Source organism: Hordeum vulgare, chromosome 6H (assembly GCF_904849725.1).
Source record: "Hordeum vulgare subsp. vulgare chromosome 6H, MorexV3_pseudomolecules_assembly, whole genome shotgun sequence".
NCBI classification, from domain to species: domain Eukaryota; kingdom Viridiplantae; phylum Streptophyta; class Magnoliopsida; order Poales; family Poaceae; genus Hordeum; species Hordeum vulgare.
The window spans coordinates 31229220-31247655 of NC_058523.1; the positions used below are offsets into that span (position 1 = coordinate 31229220).

Sequence of the window (18436 nt, forward strand, 5' to 3'; positions counted from 1 at the left end):
TCGTTCCGTAATACAAGATCCCGCAACTTACACTAAGTCACATTGCTTACAAGGCTTGTGTGTGATGTTGTATTACCGAGTGGGCCCCGAGATACCTCTCCGTCACACGGAGTGACAAATCCCAGTCTCGATCCATACTAACTCAACGAACACCTTCGGAGATACCTGTAGAGCATCTTTATAGTCACCCAGTTACGTTGCGACGTTTGATACACAGAAAGCATTCCTCCGGTGTTAGTGAGTTATATGATCTCATGGTCATAGGAACAAATACTTGACACGCAGAAAACAGTAGCAACAAAATGACACGATCAACATGTTACGTCTATTAGTTTGGGTCTAGTCCATCACATGATTCTCCTAATGATGTGATCCCGTTATCAAGTGACAACACTTGCCTATAGTCAGGAAACCTTGACCATCTTTGATCAACGAGCTAGTCAACTAGAGGCTTACTAGGGACAGTGTTTTGTCTATGTATCCACACATGCACTGTGTTTCCAATCAATACAATTATAGCATGGATAATAAACGATTACCATGAACAAAGAAATATAATAATAACTAATTTATTATTGCCTCTAGGGCATATTTCCAACAGTAAAGTTGATAATGATAGTCTCACATACTTGTGGCACTGCCGCCTTGGTCATATCGGCGTTAAGCGCATGAAGAAGCTCCATACTGATGGACTATTAGAGTATCTTGACTTTGAATCATTTGACACATGCGAACCGTGCCTCATGGGCAAGATGACTAAGACTCCATTCTCAGGAATAATGGAGAGAGCAACCGACTTATTGGAAATAATACATACTGATGTGTGTGGTCCAATGAACGTTGAAGCTCGCGGTGGTTATCGTTATGTTCTCACTCTCACCGATGATTTGAGTAGGTATGGGTATATCTACTTGATGAAGCACAAATCTGAGACGTTTTAAAAGTTCAAGGAATTTCAGAGTGAGGTTGAGAATCAACGTGACAAAAAAATTAAATGTCTACGATCTGATCGTGGAGGAGAATATTTGAGTCACGAGTTTGGCACACACCTAAGGAAGTGTGGAATCGTTTCACAACTCACGCCGCCTGGCACACCGCAACGCAACGGAGTGTCTGAACGTCGTAATCGCACTTTATTAGATATGGTATGATCTATGATGTCTCTTACCGACTTACCGCTATCATTTTGGGGATACGCATTAGAAACTGCAGCATTCACTTTAAATAGGGCACCGTCTAAATCCGTTGAGACGACACCGTATGAACCATGGTTTGGCAAGAAACCTAAGTTGTCGTTTCTTAAAGTTTGGGGCTGCGATGCTTATGTGAAGAAACTTCAACCAGAAAAGCTCGAACCCAAAGCAGAGAAATGCGTATTCATAGGATACCCTAAGGAAACTATTGGGTATACCTTCTATCTTAGATCCGAAGGTAAAACCTTTGTTGCCAAGAACGGATCCTTTCTAGAGAAAGAGTTTCTCTCGAAAGAAGTAAGTGGGAGGAAGGTAGAACTTGATGAGGTAATTACACCCCCGCTCGAACAGGATAGTAGCGCAGCGCGGGAAGTTGTTCCTGTGGCGCCTACACCGACTGAATAGGAAGTTAATGATGATGATCATGAAGCTTCGGATCAAGTTACTACTGAACCGTGAAGGTCCACAAGGGCACACTCCGCACCAGAGTGGTACGGCAACCCTGTGATGGAAATCATGTTGTTAGACAACGGTGAACCTTCGAACTATGAAGAAGCGATGGCGGGCCCGGATTCCAACAAATGGCTTGAGGCTATGAAATCCGAGATAGGATCCATGTATGAGAACAAAGTATGGACTTTGGTGGACTTGCCCGATGACCGGCAAGCCATTGAAATAAATGGATCTTCAAGAAGAAGATTGATGCAAACGGTAATGTAAACGTTTACAAAGCTCGACTTGTCGCAAAGGGTTTTCGACAAATTCAAGGAGTTGACTACGAAGAGACTTTCTCTCCCGTAGCGAAGCTGAAATCAGTCCGAATCATGTTAGCAATTGCCGCCTTTTATGATTATGAAATTTGGCAAATGGACGTCAAAACAACGTTCCTTAACGGGAACCTTAAGGAAGAGTTGTATATGATGCAACCAGGAGGTTTTGTCGACCCTAAGGGTGCTAACAAAGTGTGCAAGCTCCAGCACTCCATCTATGGGCTGGTGCAAGCATCTCGGAGTTGGAACATTCGCTTTAATGAGGTGATTAAAGCGTTTGGGTTCATACAGGTTTACGGAGAAGCCTGTCTGTACAAGAAAGTGAGTGGGAGCTCTGTAGCTTTCCTCAAACTGTATGTGGATGACATATTATTGATGGGGGAATAATATAGAGATGTTGGAGAGCATAAAGGCCTATTTGAACAAGTGTTTCTCAATGAAGGACCTTGGAGAAGCTGCATACATATTAGGCATCAAGATCTATAGAGATAGATCGAGACGCCTCATAGGTCTTTCGCAAAGTACATACCTTGACAAGATATTGAAGAAGTTCAATATGGAAAACTCAAAGAAAGGGTTCTTGCCAGTTTTGCAAGGTATGAGATTGAGTAAGACTCAGTCGCCGACCACGGCAGCAGATAGAGAGAAGATGAGTTCTGTCCCCTACGCTTCAGCCGTGGGCTCTCTAATGTATGCCATGCTGTGTACCAGACCTGATATAAACCTTGCCATAAGTTTGGTAGGGAGGTACCAAAGTGATCCCGGTATGGAACACTGGACAGCGGTCAAGAATATCCTTAAGTACCTGAAAAGGACTAAGGAAATGTTTCTCGTTTATGGAGGTGACGAAGAGCTCGTCGTAAAGGGTTACGTCGACGCTAGCTTCGACACAGATCCGGATGACTCTAAGTCACAGACCGGATACGTATATGTGTTGAATGGTGGGGCAATGAGCTGGTGCAGCAGCAAGCAAGAAGTCATGGCAGCATCTACATGTGAAGCGGAGTACATAGCAGCTTCAGAAGCAGCTCATGAAGGAATTTGGATGAAGGAGCTCATCACCGACCTTGGAGTGGTTCCAAGCGCGTCGGGTCGAATGACACTCTTCTGTGATAACACTGGGGCCATTTCCAAAGCCAAGGAGCCCAGGTTTCACCGGAAGACGAAGCACATCAAACGCCGCTACAACTCCATCCAGGACCATGTCGAGAGTGGAGTGATAGATATTTGTAAAGTACACACGGATCTGAATATTGCAAACCCGTTGACTAAACCTCTTCCACGAGCAAAACATGATCAACACCATAATGCTATGGGTGTTCGATACATCACAATGTAACTAGATTATTGACTCTAGTGCAAGTGGGAGACTGTTGGAAATATGCCCTAGAGGCAATAATAAAATGGTTATTATCATATTTCCTTGTTCATGATAATCGTCTATTGTTCATGCTATAATTGTATTAACAGGAAACAGTAATACATGTGTGAATAAATAGATCACAATGTGTCCCTAGCAAGCCTCTAGTTGGCTAGCTCGTTAGTCAATAGATGATCATGGTTTCCTGATCATGGGCATTAGATGTCATTGATAACTGGATCACATCATTGGGAGAATGATGTGATGGACAAGACCCAATCCTAAGCCTAGCACTAGATCGTATTGTTCGTATGTTAATGCTTTTCTAATGTCAAGTATCTCTTCCTTCGACCGTGAGATTGTGCAACTCCCGGATACCGTAGGAGTGCTTTGGGTGTATCAAACGTCACAACGTAACTGGGTGACTATAAAGGTGCACTACGGGTACCTTCGTAAGTGTCTGTTGGGTTGGTACGAATCGAGATCGGGATTTGTCACTCCGTGTGACGGAGAGGTATCTCTGGGCTCACTCGGTAGACCATCATCATGAGCTCAATGTGACTAAGGAGTTAGTCACACGATGACGTGCTATGAAACGAGTAAAGAGACTTACCGGTAACGAGATTGAACAAGGTATAGGTATACCGACGATCGAATCTCGGGCAAGTTCTATACCGACACACAAAGGGAATCGTATACGTGATTGATTGAATCCTTGACATCGTGGTTCATCCGATGAGATCATCGTGGAGCAAGTGGGAGCCACCATGGGTATCCAGACCCCGCTGATGGTTATTGGCCAGAGAGGTGTCTCGGTCATGTCTTCATGTCTCCCGAACCCGTAGGGTCTACACACTTAAGGTTCGATGACGCTAGGGTTATAGGGAATTATTATACGAGGTTACCGAAAGTTTTTCGGAGTCCCGGATGAGATCCCGGACGTCACGAAGAGCTCCGGAATGGTCCGGAGGTAAAGATTGATATATAGGACGGATGGTTTTGGACACCGGAAGTGTTTCGGGCGTCACCGGTAATGTATCGGGACCACCGGGACCACCGAAGGTGGCCCCGGGGGACCATCGAAGGGGGGCAACGACCCCGGGAGGTAAGGTGGGCCAAGTGGGGGTGGGAACCAGCCCCTAGGTGGGCTGGTGCGCCTCCCCACTCAGCCCATTGCGCAAGGGAGAGAAAAGGGGGGGCAAACCCTAAGCCAGGTGGGCCTAAGGCCCACCAGTTGGTGCGCCACCCCCTCCTCCCCCTTCTGGCTGCCGCACCTCCCATCTGGGGGGGCTGCCGCACCCCCTAGGATGGGAACCCTAGGGGTGGCACCCCCTCTCCCCTTCCCCTATATATAGTGGGCTCTTTTGGCCATTGAGGGATGGACTTTTCCCTCTCCCTCGGCGCAGCCCTGCTCTTCTTTCTCCTCCTCTCTGCCGGTGCTTGGCGAAACCCTGCCGGGAGACCTCGTCTCTCCATCGACACCACGCCGTCGTGCTGCTGGAGTTCTTCCCCAACCTCTCCCTCCTCCTTGCTGGATCAAGGTGCGGGAGACGCCACCGGGCTGCACGTGTGTTGAACGCGGAGGTGTCGTAGTTCGGCACTAGATCGGAATCGCTACGAGTACGACTCCATCAACCGCGTTCTAGCAACGCTTCCTCTTAGCGATCTTCAAAGGTATGAAGATGCTCTTACCCCTCTCTCGTTGCTGGTCTGTCCGTAGGAAGATCTGAATAAGCGTAGGAAAATTTTGAATTTATGCTACGTTTCCCAACAGCTATGTCTTGTAGGAGAACGAGACCCGTGTTCAGCATATTGCTACACCGGTTATAGCAAAAGCTAGCATGATTGTAGCAAAAAAACAACACAGTTGTAGCAAAAATGGTTGCTGGTTCCAGCAGAAGAAAAAAACCAATGGAGCAAAATTTGTCGTCCGTCTACGCTCTAACACCATCCTAGTATATGTAGCAATTCGAAAAGACTGGTTGTAGCACGGTGTGACACCAATTATAGCAAAAATTCCCGATGTTGGTTTGTGCAATGAAGCCAGCCCGACAAACATAGCCAACCCACGCAACGCACTGGCCTAGTCGCTTCCGCATACAGAGGCGAGCGAGCGAGGGGCGGCCGGCCAAGGTCGTCCGTCTGGAAACATTTTCCTTTCAATAAACTAACACACCTTAGATTTTAGAACAGAGTGAGTATCACGTTTGGTTGGTTAATTGAGAAGGTGATGAAGTTTTTTCTTCTTTTTTATTTGCGTTGTGTTTTTGCGGTTTGCTAATTAACTCATATTTATGTGGAGAAAAAAACGTCAAAATGGATGATGCAATTTCAAATTAATGTTTTTGCGGTTTGCTAATTAACTCAAAAAGAGGGCTACTGTTAAGTCGGTCGGGCGGGGATATATAGGGCCGAGGCCCACCGCCAGCCCGACAAACTCATCCAAAGCGTGCTAGGGAGCAGTGGCGCCAGCGCAGGGCATATGCGCTTATGTTATCAAGGCCAAAGCGCAGGGAAACAAGCCTTTCTCATTCCCGTTGACAAACACCCGAGCATCTACCTCCCCCACAGTGTGGAAGAGAGGGATGCGCGTAGGTTTAGGGTTAAACTAACACACCTTAGATTTTAGAACAGAGTGAGTATCACGTTTGGTTGGTTAATTGAGAAGGTGATGAAGTTTTTTCTTCTTTTTTATTTGCGTTGTGTTTTTGCGGTTTGCTAATTAACTCATATTTATGTGGAGAAAAAAACGTCAAAATGGATGATGCAATTTCAAATTAATGTTTTTGCGGTTTGCTAATTAACTCAAAAAGAGGGCTACTGTTAAGTCGGTCGGGCGGGGATATATAGGGCCGAGGCCCACCGCCAGCCCGACAAACTCATCCAAAGCGTGCTAGGGAGCAGTGGCGCCAGCGCAGGGCATATGCGCTTATGTTATCAAGGCCAAAGCGCAGGGAAACAAGCCTTTCTCATTCCCGTTGACAAACACCCGAGCATCTACCTCCCCCACAGTGTGGAAGAGAGGGATGCGCGTAGGTTTAGGGTTAAACTAACACACCTTAGATTTTAGAACAGAGTGAGTATCACGTTTGGTTGGTTAATTGAGAAGGTGATGAAGTTTTTTCTTCTTTTTTATTTGCGTTGTGTTTTTGCGGTTTGCTAATTAACTCATATTTATGTGGAGAAAAAAACGTCAAAATGGATGATGCAATTTCAAATTAATGTTTTTGCGGTTTGCTAATTAACTCAAAAAGAGGGCTACTGTTAAGTCGGTCGGGCGGGGATATATAGGGCCGAGGCCCACCGCCAGCCCGACAAACTCATCCAAAGCGGGATATATAGGGCCGAGGCCCACCGCCAGCCCGACAAACTCATCCAAAGCGTGCTAGGGAGCAGTGGCGCCAGCGCAGGGCATATGCGCTTATGTTATCAAGGCCAAAGCGCAGGGAAACAAGCCTTTCTCATTCCCGTTGACAAACACCCGAGCATCTACCTCCCCCACAGTGTGGAAGAGAGGGATGCGCGTAGGTTTAGGGTTAAACACGCGCACCTAGCCGGTGCAGCTCATTACGCTGGCGCCACCGCCCCCAGCACCGGACCCACACTTCACCCTCGCCAGTGCTCCGCTGGCGCACCGCGGGGGTTTATAAGCTGGTCCGACCCGGGCTGCGGGAGCGAGGTGGGACTAAACTGCTGGGTTGGATGGATGGAGATCGCTGCCGGAGCGTGTGACTCTGTCTGCCTGTGCTGGGCTTGAGCGGCGACGCATGGGGCGGGATGGGCCTTATGGCCTTTCTCGCTCGCTCCGGCCACATTCTAGCGCCGGTTTGGGCCGCTCCCAAGAAAATGAAATAAAGTTGTGTCGGTTTGGACAAATCACAGACCACGTTACTGTTTATAACCAGTGAACGCGATCACGCTGCCTCGTCAGCAAATCACCAGAAGAAGAGGGTTTTTTCAGTACTAGCACGTCCGGTTTCACATGATTGGCGCATTGAAATTCCAATTTTGCTGAAGACCGCCACTGAATGAAAAGATATACTCCCCCCGTTCCTAAATATAAATTTTTTTAAAGAGATTTCGCTAGGGGCCTAGATACGGAGCAAAATTAATGAATCTACACTATAAAATATTTATGTCTATATACATCCGTATGTAGTCCATTGGTGAAACTTGTAGAAAGACTTATATTTATGAGTGGAGGGAGAATTAAAGAACAACCAAACAGAGGCTAGCAGGCCACTTACCATGTGTTGTGTAGGTCAATTATTACATCCGGAACCACAGGAAAATGCAAAAAGTAAATAAAAATTCACCGTCTTAATGAGTATAAAACCAAGCAGATCATTAGCTGGTCCTACATCGTGCAGACAGCATACGGTGAGACTCCACTCTCATCTGTCTTAACCTGAGAACTTGCGCCCCGTCATCTTCTCGGACTCGTATATGATGTGATTGATAAGGCCCCTCGCCGCGCTGCAAAGCAAGAAAGGGTTTCAGAGGATATGATGCGAGGAGAATAAAAATGGAAAGGAACGTCCAAGAACTGAGCTTGTCCGCGGAGCGGTGACTTACTCGTCCTTCATTTTCTGTATCTTCTCTGGATCAGTCTCATGCATGTTTTTCTTGAACTGCTGCCTCACCATGTTAACGAGAAGCCCCGTGTTGTGTTGCTGGGCCAACAAAAAGAGCAACTCTGTTACTCAAACACGTGTGTTCATACAGTCGTACAGATATTGCATATCGAGGGCGGAAAGGACTTGTTAGTTCAGGTTGCGATGACATTTTATTCCAGATGGTGGAACTGATTATTCTGCTTCATCGTGTAAATGAAGACATGCAGTTTGCATATTCTGGGTGCACTACACTTTTCGAACATCATTATAACACGCCTGCAAATAAATGGGCCCTCTTACACATGATGCTGCTAGAGATACATTGGTACCTTGGAGCATTTTATATCAAAAGAAAACAATGCAGCCTGGTTAAAAAAGACATTTATGGATACTCAAATGACAAAATAACCTAGGCTGCCATTCTCCCAGAACACTCTCAGGATTAAAGATAGTCAGTTTGTGCTCTCTGTTGAGGAAGATAACATTATCAGGATTAAAGATGCTCAGTTTGAAAAGAGTGAGTTGGGTTTGTTTTAAGCAATATGATGTACAGTACAAGATAAGAAGATAGTTCAAGAGAAAATATGCATACCTGATTACCAATGAACTTAGCCCTCCTTAAGCACTCGCGGAATAACTACATCACGACAAAAAAGGTTTATCAGCAGCAATCAAACATTTCCTTCCTCAGATGATATGAATTCTTTCTATTTTTCCTTTTTCCTGACAGTTTCTCGTTATAAACGTAATACTGAAGAGTTGGGCTGCACGTGGAGTACTACATGTGATTTGCAAAAGCTGAAGCTAAAAGGGTAAAGTCACTGATAGAGCTACTCCGACTGCAGAAGTGAAATACCAGAACTGACTACTCACTACCATGTACATCTCGTGTTGAGCGTCAGTTCCTGTCCATTAGATATGTATGAGAGGACCCTTACTCTGAGCGCATTATCAGCAAGTTCTGGAGGTAAAGCCATTTGAAGTGAAGGCATCTTCCTTTACTCTGCCATAGTCAATGAACAGGAAGATCAATTATTTTACTTAAACATGTAAATCTCAAAGCTTTATTATTCGCCTCAGGCAATTATGGAACAACTTTCCAGATATTTATTCAATGCAAAAAGGTTTAAGGCACACACGCACCAGTATATAGTATACTAAATGCGATAAACTTTGCGATCACCATACAGTTAATATTTGGATCACTAATTAGAGCACATTGTATTGAATTCTTATTTACACAGATAAAACATACCTAGATGAGAAATATAAACAAAAACACACAACTGAGGCAATGCCAAAAAAATAAAGCCACACAAGTAAGCAGACCAGGCTGTGTGCATCACTATGGTGATGATGCGGGGGGTTTCAACCTCCTTTTCGAAAGGGAAAAACAAATAAGCCGACCAATAATTAGTCCTTCAGCTGAATATATGCCTGCCTATAACTTTTATCTGGCGAGAAATAATGCCTAGAAAAAAATAAGAGCTGGTATGCATAACCTCGACGTCCCTCTGCTCTCCAAGAAACCTGTGATCAGACTTCACCATTCATTTTATATGTCCCCGACATGAGGCAGACTACTCATCTTAAATCGTGATGCGTTGGGAGTACTTGGCTCAATTCCCCCCAGGCTAAGCTGCAGACAGATTGCAGTGCCTAACTGCCCATGCCCTCACACACAGTCTAGGAAGAAAAAAACTGGAACATTAAGCAATTACAGTGCACATAAATTGAGTAGTTAGCCCTAGCAGGTTCAGGAATCATATGAACTTTCTGACGGCTTACACTTCACAGCAAGAAAAGCAGGTATCTTAACAGACACTAGCAAATCCGGTGTCTGCACATTTATCACATCCCAAGCAAAAAAAAGATGTGGAACTTAACAGATCCAATATGCGTACATTGTATCCAAGCATAAACTAATATTGTGCCATTTGACAAATCTAATACAGTGGTTTAGATGGATAGGTATGGCCTCACCGTGCCGCTGGAGGGGAGGTTGACGGCGGGGGCACAGGTTGGATTCGGGTGCAGAGGTCGGCGGCGGCTGAACAGAGGTGTCGACGACGGCGGCGGAACGGAGACGGGAGCGCGGGGTCGGGGACGAGCTCGGAGCTCCTTTCCGGCCGCGGAGGGACGGAGGAGGTTGGCGGCGATCTCGTTTCCGGCAGCAGAGGATTCGGGGAGCGATTTTTTTTCCCTTCGGGGGAGATACTACTATTGCCACTGCAGGTGCACTCATACTTTTTCTCATGCCTGCCCAAACGGGACGGCCCGGTACCGCTATATTCGTGCCTGACACGGCACGGCCCGTCATGACACGTTTATTAAACGGGTCGTGCCGTGCCGGCCCGTAGGTCCAGTCTCAAGCACGATCCGCGACACACTGGGTCCGCAACACGCTGGTCTGTTTGTTAAAAAAAAACACAGACCAAAAAAATAACGCGTCCCCCGCCCCTCTTTCGTCTAAACCAAACCCTCTCCGGCGCCCCCTCTCTCACGCGGTCCCATCCCAGCCAGCTGACCGCGTCGCGCCAAGCCGCCAACCGCTGCCCCCGCTCCCCCATCGCCCAAGGCGTGCTGCCAGCTGCCGTGCCGCACGGCGCACGCCCACCCCCCCCCCCCGCCCCGCTTCCACATGGCCCCCAACGTGGTCCTCCTAATCGTGTCGGGCCGTGCCGGCACGCGGGCTCGGGGTGGCAGCCCGGGCACGGCCTAAGGCGTGCTGGTGCCTGGCCCGAGCACGATTAGCCCGTGTCGGGCCCGACCCGTGTCGTGCCTGGCCTGCGGGCATTCGGACCGGCTCAGCAGGCACGACCCGTTTGGCCAAATTTGCTTTTTCTTTTGTTATTTTCAAATTAGACCCCTACGCGTGAGAACATCCACTGATACCAAGGCCCAGTTCTTTTCGCTTGATTATGGACAATCATGGTGTTGAAAATCAAAAGCTTAAAAGAACTTGATTTAATTGTTCCGTTAGAATCGGTAGTGCAATCTAAAATCATCTGAGGACCTCGCTTCTCATGGTTCTGGGCGTTTTCACAGAGCAAAACATTTCAATTTAAGTTAGTACCCCTATTTGAGCAGTAATTTATGAAAGAACTGCCACTGGTAGCCGCCCGTGACCAAAAAAACGAGTCGCACGACTCGTCCCTTCGCTTCGCTCGATCCCCATCTTCCCACTCACGCTCGCGATAGGGTTACACGGCCACCGCCGCCGTGCCGCCCGACAGCCCGTCCCGTCCGCTCCTCTGCCCCGCCCGCTCTCCTGAAGCAGCTCCTCCGCCCCGGCCACTCCTCTGCCCCACCTACTCGTCTTGTGGTCCTCTGCCCGACCTCCTCTGACCCTTGTCGAGCTCCTCCCGACCTCCTTCGATTCCTGCCGAGCTCTGCGATGTAACCCTTCACCCGGCCTCCTCCAGCCCCGGTGGTGACCCTCATCACCACCATCTGCTAGCCGCTCGTCTCCTTTGATTACTGGCCGGGGCGAGCCTCTCGTCAGCCTACGGATATTAGAGTCATTTCAGCACGCAACTCATCTTATAATCACTGACTACAATCTCATAAAAGAACTTGATGGTTGATTCTACATAATTTTGTGGAAAGCTGATTCTGTGAGAAGTTTTCCAAAAGCTGATTCTGGAGAACCAAGAGCTAAAAAGAACTGGGCCCAAGTCCCATTCTGAAGCTCACAAATGCTCTACCGTATTATTGTGAAGCTGTGTATGAGTCTCGATTGCGAATCGGCAATTAAGTGACGCATTAGGCCTAGTTCCGTTAATCCCTTTTAATCCCTTTCCTGCGGGGATTGAAAGGGATTTGCAGGGATTTTGGCTTGTAGGGGATTTAATCTCCCTCAATCCCCTTTAAATCCACCTCAACCGAACAAGCCCTTAGGAAAATTACTCAAACATCGCCACCTCTTAATGTGGAAGCTTCATAGGTTCACCCATCTATTCAAAATCCATAACATGGCAAACTTCCTCACCCTCGTCATCCACATCATGATGTGCATGATAACACGACACTTCACCGCCTCTCACGATGTCTCCGGATACCATTTTTAGCAGGTCCACGTCGGGGTCAATGTAGTCTTCGTGGAGAGCAACATGGCCATGCGCCCAATTTTGACATGCTCACATGGATTATTCGTTTCCTCAAGAACCTCCATAATTATCGTCATGTCATCCTCATCTTGACCATCATCATCATCATCCGACGAAGATGAATCAATGAACTCGGCGTACAAGTACTCATATGAATCCATCGTGTTTCCTTCAAAGCAAACAATGACAATGTCAAAGAAAAGCATTATGACATTTGATCGAACGCTTGTTGTGCTATGGATGACGTGAGCGAGGGCAGGGGGGTTGGAGCGACGAATGTCCAACAAGACATGGGCAACATTAGGGGGGCTGAATAGACGTCTACCCTTATGTCCCACACACAACCAAAGGATACTAGATGCCATGGTCCATGGTAGTAAAATTGACCAAGAAACAAACAACACCAATGTGCTAGAATCGAACACTCTAGAGCCCTCTATTTAGTTATACCTTTATTTGATAACATTCTAGTCTAGTCATATTTTCTGAGTACATAGTTAAATTTATACACTCTAAAGTAGTCTACCAAGTTTAAAATTTTGATAATGCTATGGATATAGGACATGGAGACATACTATCATACATTAAGTAACATGAAAAATTAGCAATGAGATACTTTTTATCAATAAATTTGTAATTAGTTGCTACAATATAAGATTTTATTGAATGTCCAAATTAAATAATAAAATATATCTTAAGACAATAAATTATAGATGCATCGATTAATATTGTAACTATATCACAAATTAATCTCTGTCTTTATATACAAGCGTAGTTAGGTTGTCAATTTTGCGTATTCAAGAGAATATATAAAAGGATGTAACCATCAGAAGATTGTACATTTAGTTGCAAGATAACTATGAAAAGGTAAAAAAGCTTAGTATAATTAAAATTGTCGATACATGGGCCACCTGAAGCCTAAACTAGAAATGCATATAATCCATATAAACATTGCGGGTGAAGTGCTAAGAACTTTAATGCTAGAATCAAGTCTAGTTTATCCCACATGCATCTTAGCATTTCTTTTAGGATGGATAACTCGGTTATGGGAGGCCTACTCTAGAGATGGAGTAGGCCAGACAGGGAGATTAGTGTCACCTACCTACCTACGCCCAAAGTCTGGCCTGCCTGCCCGAATCCAAAGCATTCTTTCTGTTGCAAGGAATCGGTAGGTTGGTTTTCCTTGTGCGAGTCTCGAGAGAGTGGTGGCGGACGAGAAATATTATTAGGGATACATATATAATAGTTGTATGAAAAAATGTATTTCCACAACACAGAGTCACGGATAGGTTCAGTACATGGGTCCAGTCCGACGGAAAATAAGCTCAGCCCGCTATTACTGGTATTACCAGCTCATGATCCAGGTCACATTCACCTCATCCCCTCGTTAATCTATCGATGTAGAGTAGCAGCAAGGGTTTCCCATGTGAGGTCTTGACCAAGGGACAACCGACAATGATCTAGGTGAGGAGAGAGGGGCAATCTAACCTAGTGTAGGATGAGGTGATGGCAGCCGATGGGGCTCGGGTTGGGGCTGGTGCACGGGGCGCAGAGGGGGAGGGGGCAGGCAGTGGTGGAGGCGGGGGAGGTTGTGGCGGCACGGGGAAGATGCGACCGTGATGCACTGGTGTGAATTCTGCCGCAAGGACATCCAAGGCTACGAGTTCTATTTCACCTATGGACACCGACCGACGTGTAGGGCTGAACACGACAAGAATGGGCAGAATCAAGACCACAGGAGAAAGATTCAAGAGTTCAAAGGATCTCACACACTCAAAAGGAGGCGAACAAGAAAGGGACTGCCTCCTCCAAGCCCAAGTCCGGCAAACCCGCCTACAAATGCGAGGTATAATTACAATCGGTCTTCCCTGTTCCTACCACTCTCAACATTGTGGCTTGGATCGTGAAGGAATTTTGCCCTTCCCTCTATAATAAATAACTTGATTGATCGGTGTGGTAGTGTCTGAACCTGTCATGACATGTTGGGATGTTCCAGCACAAGTGAAACTTGTGATGGAAAGAGATGTGTTCAACTCTGTGATGGATGGATTACTACTTTCCATGGCCATGGTTTTGTCACATTTCATGTCTTTTGGCTCCTCGGAGTATGTGCTATGTGTTTTCTGGTTACATTTGAGTACTCATTGTGATTGTTGGTCCGCGTAGTTTTGAAACCTTTTAAGAACTAATAAATTGTTTAATGGTATTCTTAAAATCAGAGGGTATCCTATTATTATTAGATGAATTACCATAGTAACTACCATAATTATTAGAGGAATTGCCGGGATACGATCTAAGATTGAAATTCCCTCTATACACATTGTTGTTAAAATTATTTCTAGAGATAAAATTCACATCAATACCATCATTACTTTGCTCAAATAGGGATGAATCTATGAAGGTTTCACAGAAAAATCTTGATGGAATTTGCTTGAACGACCGATTTTAATGCACCTAGTGTGCCTCCTATGTAGGCATTCAAGTATTCCACCATGTTGGTGTCATTCACTAGTGTCTTGCCTTAAGTGAGATGCATGCCGCATCAATCATAAAAGACTGGAAATAGCGAGCACTGGTATGTGCATAACCATGGCCAAACTTCATCAAATTTCTTGAATCAATTAATTTTAGATGAAAACTGAATTAAAACTTTGGAGATTGGTGTCACCATAAAGTGGACCGACTTGCCATTCTCTTGGACATAAATAAGTAGGTCCCCATAGGTTTCTGTCAGGTACTGGCGTACTGCAACATAGTACATCGTATTCTTCTGGGTCGTCTGGATAAGCCATTGGGACGTACTGCACTGAAGAAAAAAAGTTGCATGAACAAGATCGAATTCCCTGTTCAACTACTTCATGTCCAAAATAGCTGAAGCAAGTAGAATCTTTGGCAAAAATAGTTGGGAACTTTTACCTCACTTGTTGCTGGGTCTATTCTAGAATCTGCATCACGAAGCAAAATATCCCGTAAGTATATGTTGTGAAAGCTTGAACAAACTATTTGGTTAGTATAGATGTTTAATGAATCAAATTCCCAATTTTAGTTGTCGAACTCATGAACAATGCATCAATATGACGATGCAGATACAAAATTTGCTTACCTTCTTTCCAAAATACATGTGAAGTTATGAATTCAGATAGTAGAGATAAACGAGGAAGGAGATTGATTTGGTGGGATCCCATGCAACTTGAGATAACCTGCATTCTTTAATTGGTGGTGCACTGGGCACATGAGATAAACCATCTTGCACGTGACCCATTCGATTTCACATCAGTAAAATATACTCTATATATTATGTAAGAACAATATCACAACTTCACATGTATTTTAGAAAGAAAGAAAATAGAAGACTCTTACAACTTATGGCAATAGATGATGCCGAAAAATACACAATTTTCTGTTAGATCAACGGTGATGGATTTGATGGCCCACCTCGTAGGTCATTATGGAGAGGAATAATCTTCATTCAAGAATGTGCCACATTCCTGTACTCCCGACGAGAGTTTGTAGCGGCAGTGGGCTCTGAGCGAGTTAGTGATGGTGTCCCGGGCCCCTACGAGAGGACTGAGCAAGGGGAGACCTGCATGCGCAGCGGCATGGAAACTAAAGCCGTGAAAGAATTTGTAAACTACATTTAGTAGAGTAGTAGACAAATTACCATCGGTTTGGTTATGCATGCATGAGATGAGACGACGGATTTTGCATAGATTGGACATTGTGTGAAGCTTACTCTTCCAACAGAAACTACACTTGCATATGATCCTGCATGTTCATGTAGTCCTCTTGTTAATAGAAATCTGAGAAGTGGTCAACGACGGTCGACAATTCTAGGCAAATAACCATGATTGGCTGCACAAGCACCTGCTCAACCCAATTGAAATTTAGTAGTTTGCATTTATATGCATCTGTTTACTGGGCTACTGTATGTCTGCCACATACATTTACTTTTACTCTTTTAGATGGACATATATGACTGCCACATACAATTACTTTTAGATGGACATAAGGATTTTAACGTTGATGGCTTGATCCATATATGGGTCAAGTCAACGCGATCAACTCATGAAGTCTTCTCATAAAAATAGGTAGGAATGTATCACGTTCCGACATCAATGCTGTCTTAGCTAAGATTCATAGATATCTAAGTATGGGAAACACTTTTCATCCATAGTATGATAGGAGGTCATCGTCTCACCTGTCCAACGTCGTCGATTCAATTCCAATCTCACGGTCATAGATTTTGCATCATATGGAAACAAATCCCGTCAGCCAAAGCTAACCAACCCGCAATCCACGCACCAAACCCCTAATCAGTCGCCCCCACCTCGCACACATACCCCAAGTTAGCCTCGCCAGATCCCCTCCCCCCGCCTCGCATGGACTTGCCTCCTCCCCGTCGTCGAGCAGCATGGCCATCTCATCGGGCAGTTCCGTTTACCCGCTCCTCGTTGTTGCATCGTCTCTCCACCTACGAGATCCCCTGGTGACATCTTAGGTGCGCAAGTGGTGGGTCGATCCCCAAATCCTCATCAGCGGTTCATCCTTCACCAGGTTATCATCGGCTGAATCGGAGTTCACACCTGCTGAAATGTATAAAAATGCCATGACCAGCGAGCTCGCAACCTCATCACTCCCAGTCATCTTCTCTTGCTTTGGGTTGTACTGTTCGGTCCTTTGTCATTCTTTCGATATTTTTTTGATAAATAGGTCTTGTGTTCGCTATCTGATGTGTTTTTCGTTGTTGCTAATCAATTAGATGTTATTGGCAGGATCGGCTGCATCAATTGCCTCTAGATCTCAAGCATGTCGGTGATGAATTTGGAGTATTGGTTCGATGAGGAATTGAGGACCAACTGCAGTTTGCAAGAAGCATGTGGCCAGGCCGTTCAAGTCATCAGATACTTCCAGATACATAGACGTACCTGTATTGCCGAAACAAATGAACCTACTAGTGCTTGTACGAAGTATTTGAGGACATTTTTCACAAGCAAATTGATGCAAATATGTATCATGTAAGAAGCATGCGATAAGAACATACAATGTATTGTAGTATCAACACTTGACGGTAGCACCTTTGTAAATTGTCAAAGCAAGTAACATGAACGTATGAAGCATTTTTATTTTCATTCGACTTGGAAGCAAATTTATTTTCAGTCAACATGGAAACAACTTCCGTTTGACATGAAATCAAATTTATTTACAGTTCACATGGAAGCAAATTATCGTTCAACGTGGAAGCAAAATTTCGTTTAGCATGGAAGCAACACAATTTATTTTAGATCGAAGCACACTTCATTTGCGCTCGATGCAATTTAAAGGAACAATGAAAGCATGAAATACTTCATCAAGAAAGAATATGTGATTCGTAAGGAAGAAAATCGCATTTGGAAAGTCTTTACGCTGTTCTTTTGAAGGAAATAAAAAGTGATTTAGAAGGCAGAAAATTTCATTTGGAAAGTCTTTAGGCTACATTAATCCTTCCCAAATTTGTTTCCTGGAACTACTCGAACGGTTTCCTAAAGATTTGGGGTTAATTACCCTAAATTACGTGATTCTATATCTCATGATTATAAAGGAGCTTGACTTGTACTAAATCCAACGGTCCACTAGGCTGTGATCCAACGAGAGCGCACTAGTGTGATGGAGTCTAGGAATCAGTAGTCTGATTCTTAGTGCTTCCCTACCTCAAGCTTCAGACCTTGATTCATATGAGTAACTAACGGTTAATCGGCTTGCAGATAGAATAGAAAAGCAGTATGCGAAACTAAAAATATGCTACGAGGAAAACCAACAAGTAATATTGATGAGTGTAAGCCTGACCTCAAGGAATCATCAACGCACTGCTGCTGCCCGTTAGCTTTTTCCTCATTCTCACCTTCTCGTCCATCTCCTCCTTCCCGTCATCGGCGATCGTGGGAAGCAAACAACGGTGAGCTATACCAGCACACGAGAGTGTGGGAGGTCGAGGCGACGACGAACTGGAAGGCAGTGCCTTTTTGCGTGGCAGATGCATTCAGGTAGATAATAGTTACCTCAAGCAATTGACAACACACCGCTGCTCTTTGTTAGGTTCTCCCTTGGCTTGTCCTCCTCGCCCACCTATTCCTTCTCATCGCCAGCGACCGTGTGAAGCAAACGGCGGTCACTTGGAGTGCGGAAGGTTGATGCGACGGAAATCAGGGAGGCGGTGCCCTTCGGAGGGGCAGATGCATTTGTTAGATGACGACCGCCGCATCATAGGAGTAGACAAAATATTTGATTGTTAGGAAAGGCATGAATCGATGTGTTAGGAAAGTTAAGATTTGAAATTGATTACGAGAAAACTGGATTTTATTATTTGGTAAAGTGTTATCGGTTCCTGCATGTTTGTAACGTGGCTAGTTAG

At 45.2% G+C, this 18436-nt stretch overlaps 1 protein-coding gene across 1 annotated transcript; it reads right to left on the minus strand.

Annotated features, from left to right (window-relative positions):
* Positions 1–7490: 7490 nt before the first annotated feature.
* Positions 7491–10200, minus strand: LOC123404112. Its single transcript, XM_045098036.1, has 5 exons — positions 9923–10200; positions 8878–8942; positions 8532–8576; positions 7899–7996; positions 7491–7799 (listed from the first exon to the last, which is right to left on the minus strand). The coding sequence occupies exons 2-5, from the start codon at positions 8929–8931 to the stop codon at positions 7727–7729; spliced, it is 270 nt and encodes an 89-aa protein (XP_044953971.1). The 5' UTR covers positions 8932–8942; positions 9923–10200; the 3' UTR covers positions 7491–7726.
* Between the last annotated feature and the right edge of the window lie 8236 nt (positions 10201–18436).

What these genes read in the sequence shown, in the direction of transcription:
- LOC123404112 (XM_045098036.1), bottom strand. Translation starts at nt 8,931, where the DNA reads ATGCCTTCACTTCAAATGGCTTTACCTCCAGAACTTGCTGATAATGCG. An exon ending in TTGCTGATAATGCGCTCAGA is followed by an intron (nt 8,577 to 8,877) that starts GTAAGGGTCCTC and finishes GTCGTGATGTAG; the next exon opens with TTATTCCGCGAGTGCTTAAG. An exon ending in CTAAGTTCATTGGTAATCAG is followed by an intron (nt 7,997 to 8,531) that starts GTATGCATATTT and finishes TTGTTGGCCCAG; the next exon opens with CAACACAACACGGGGCTTCT.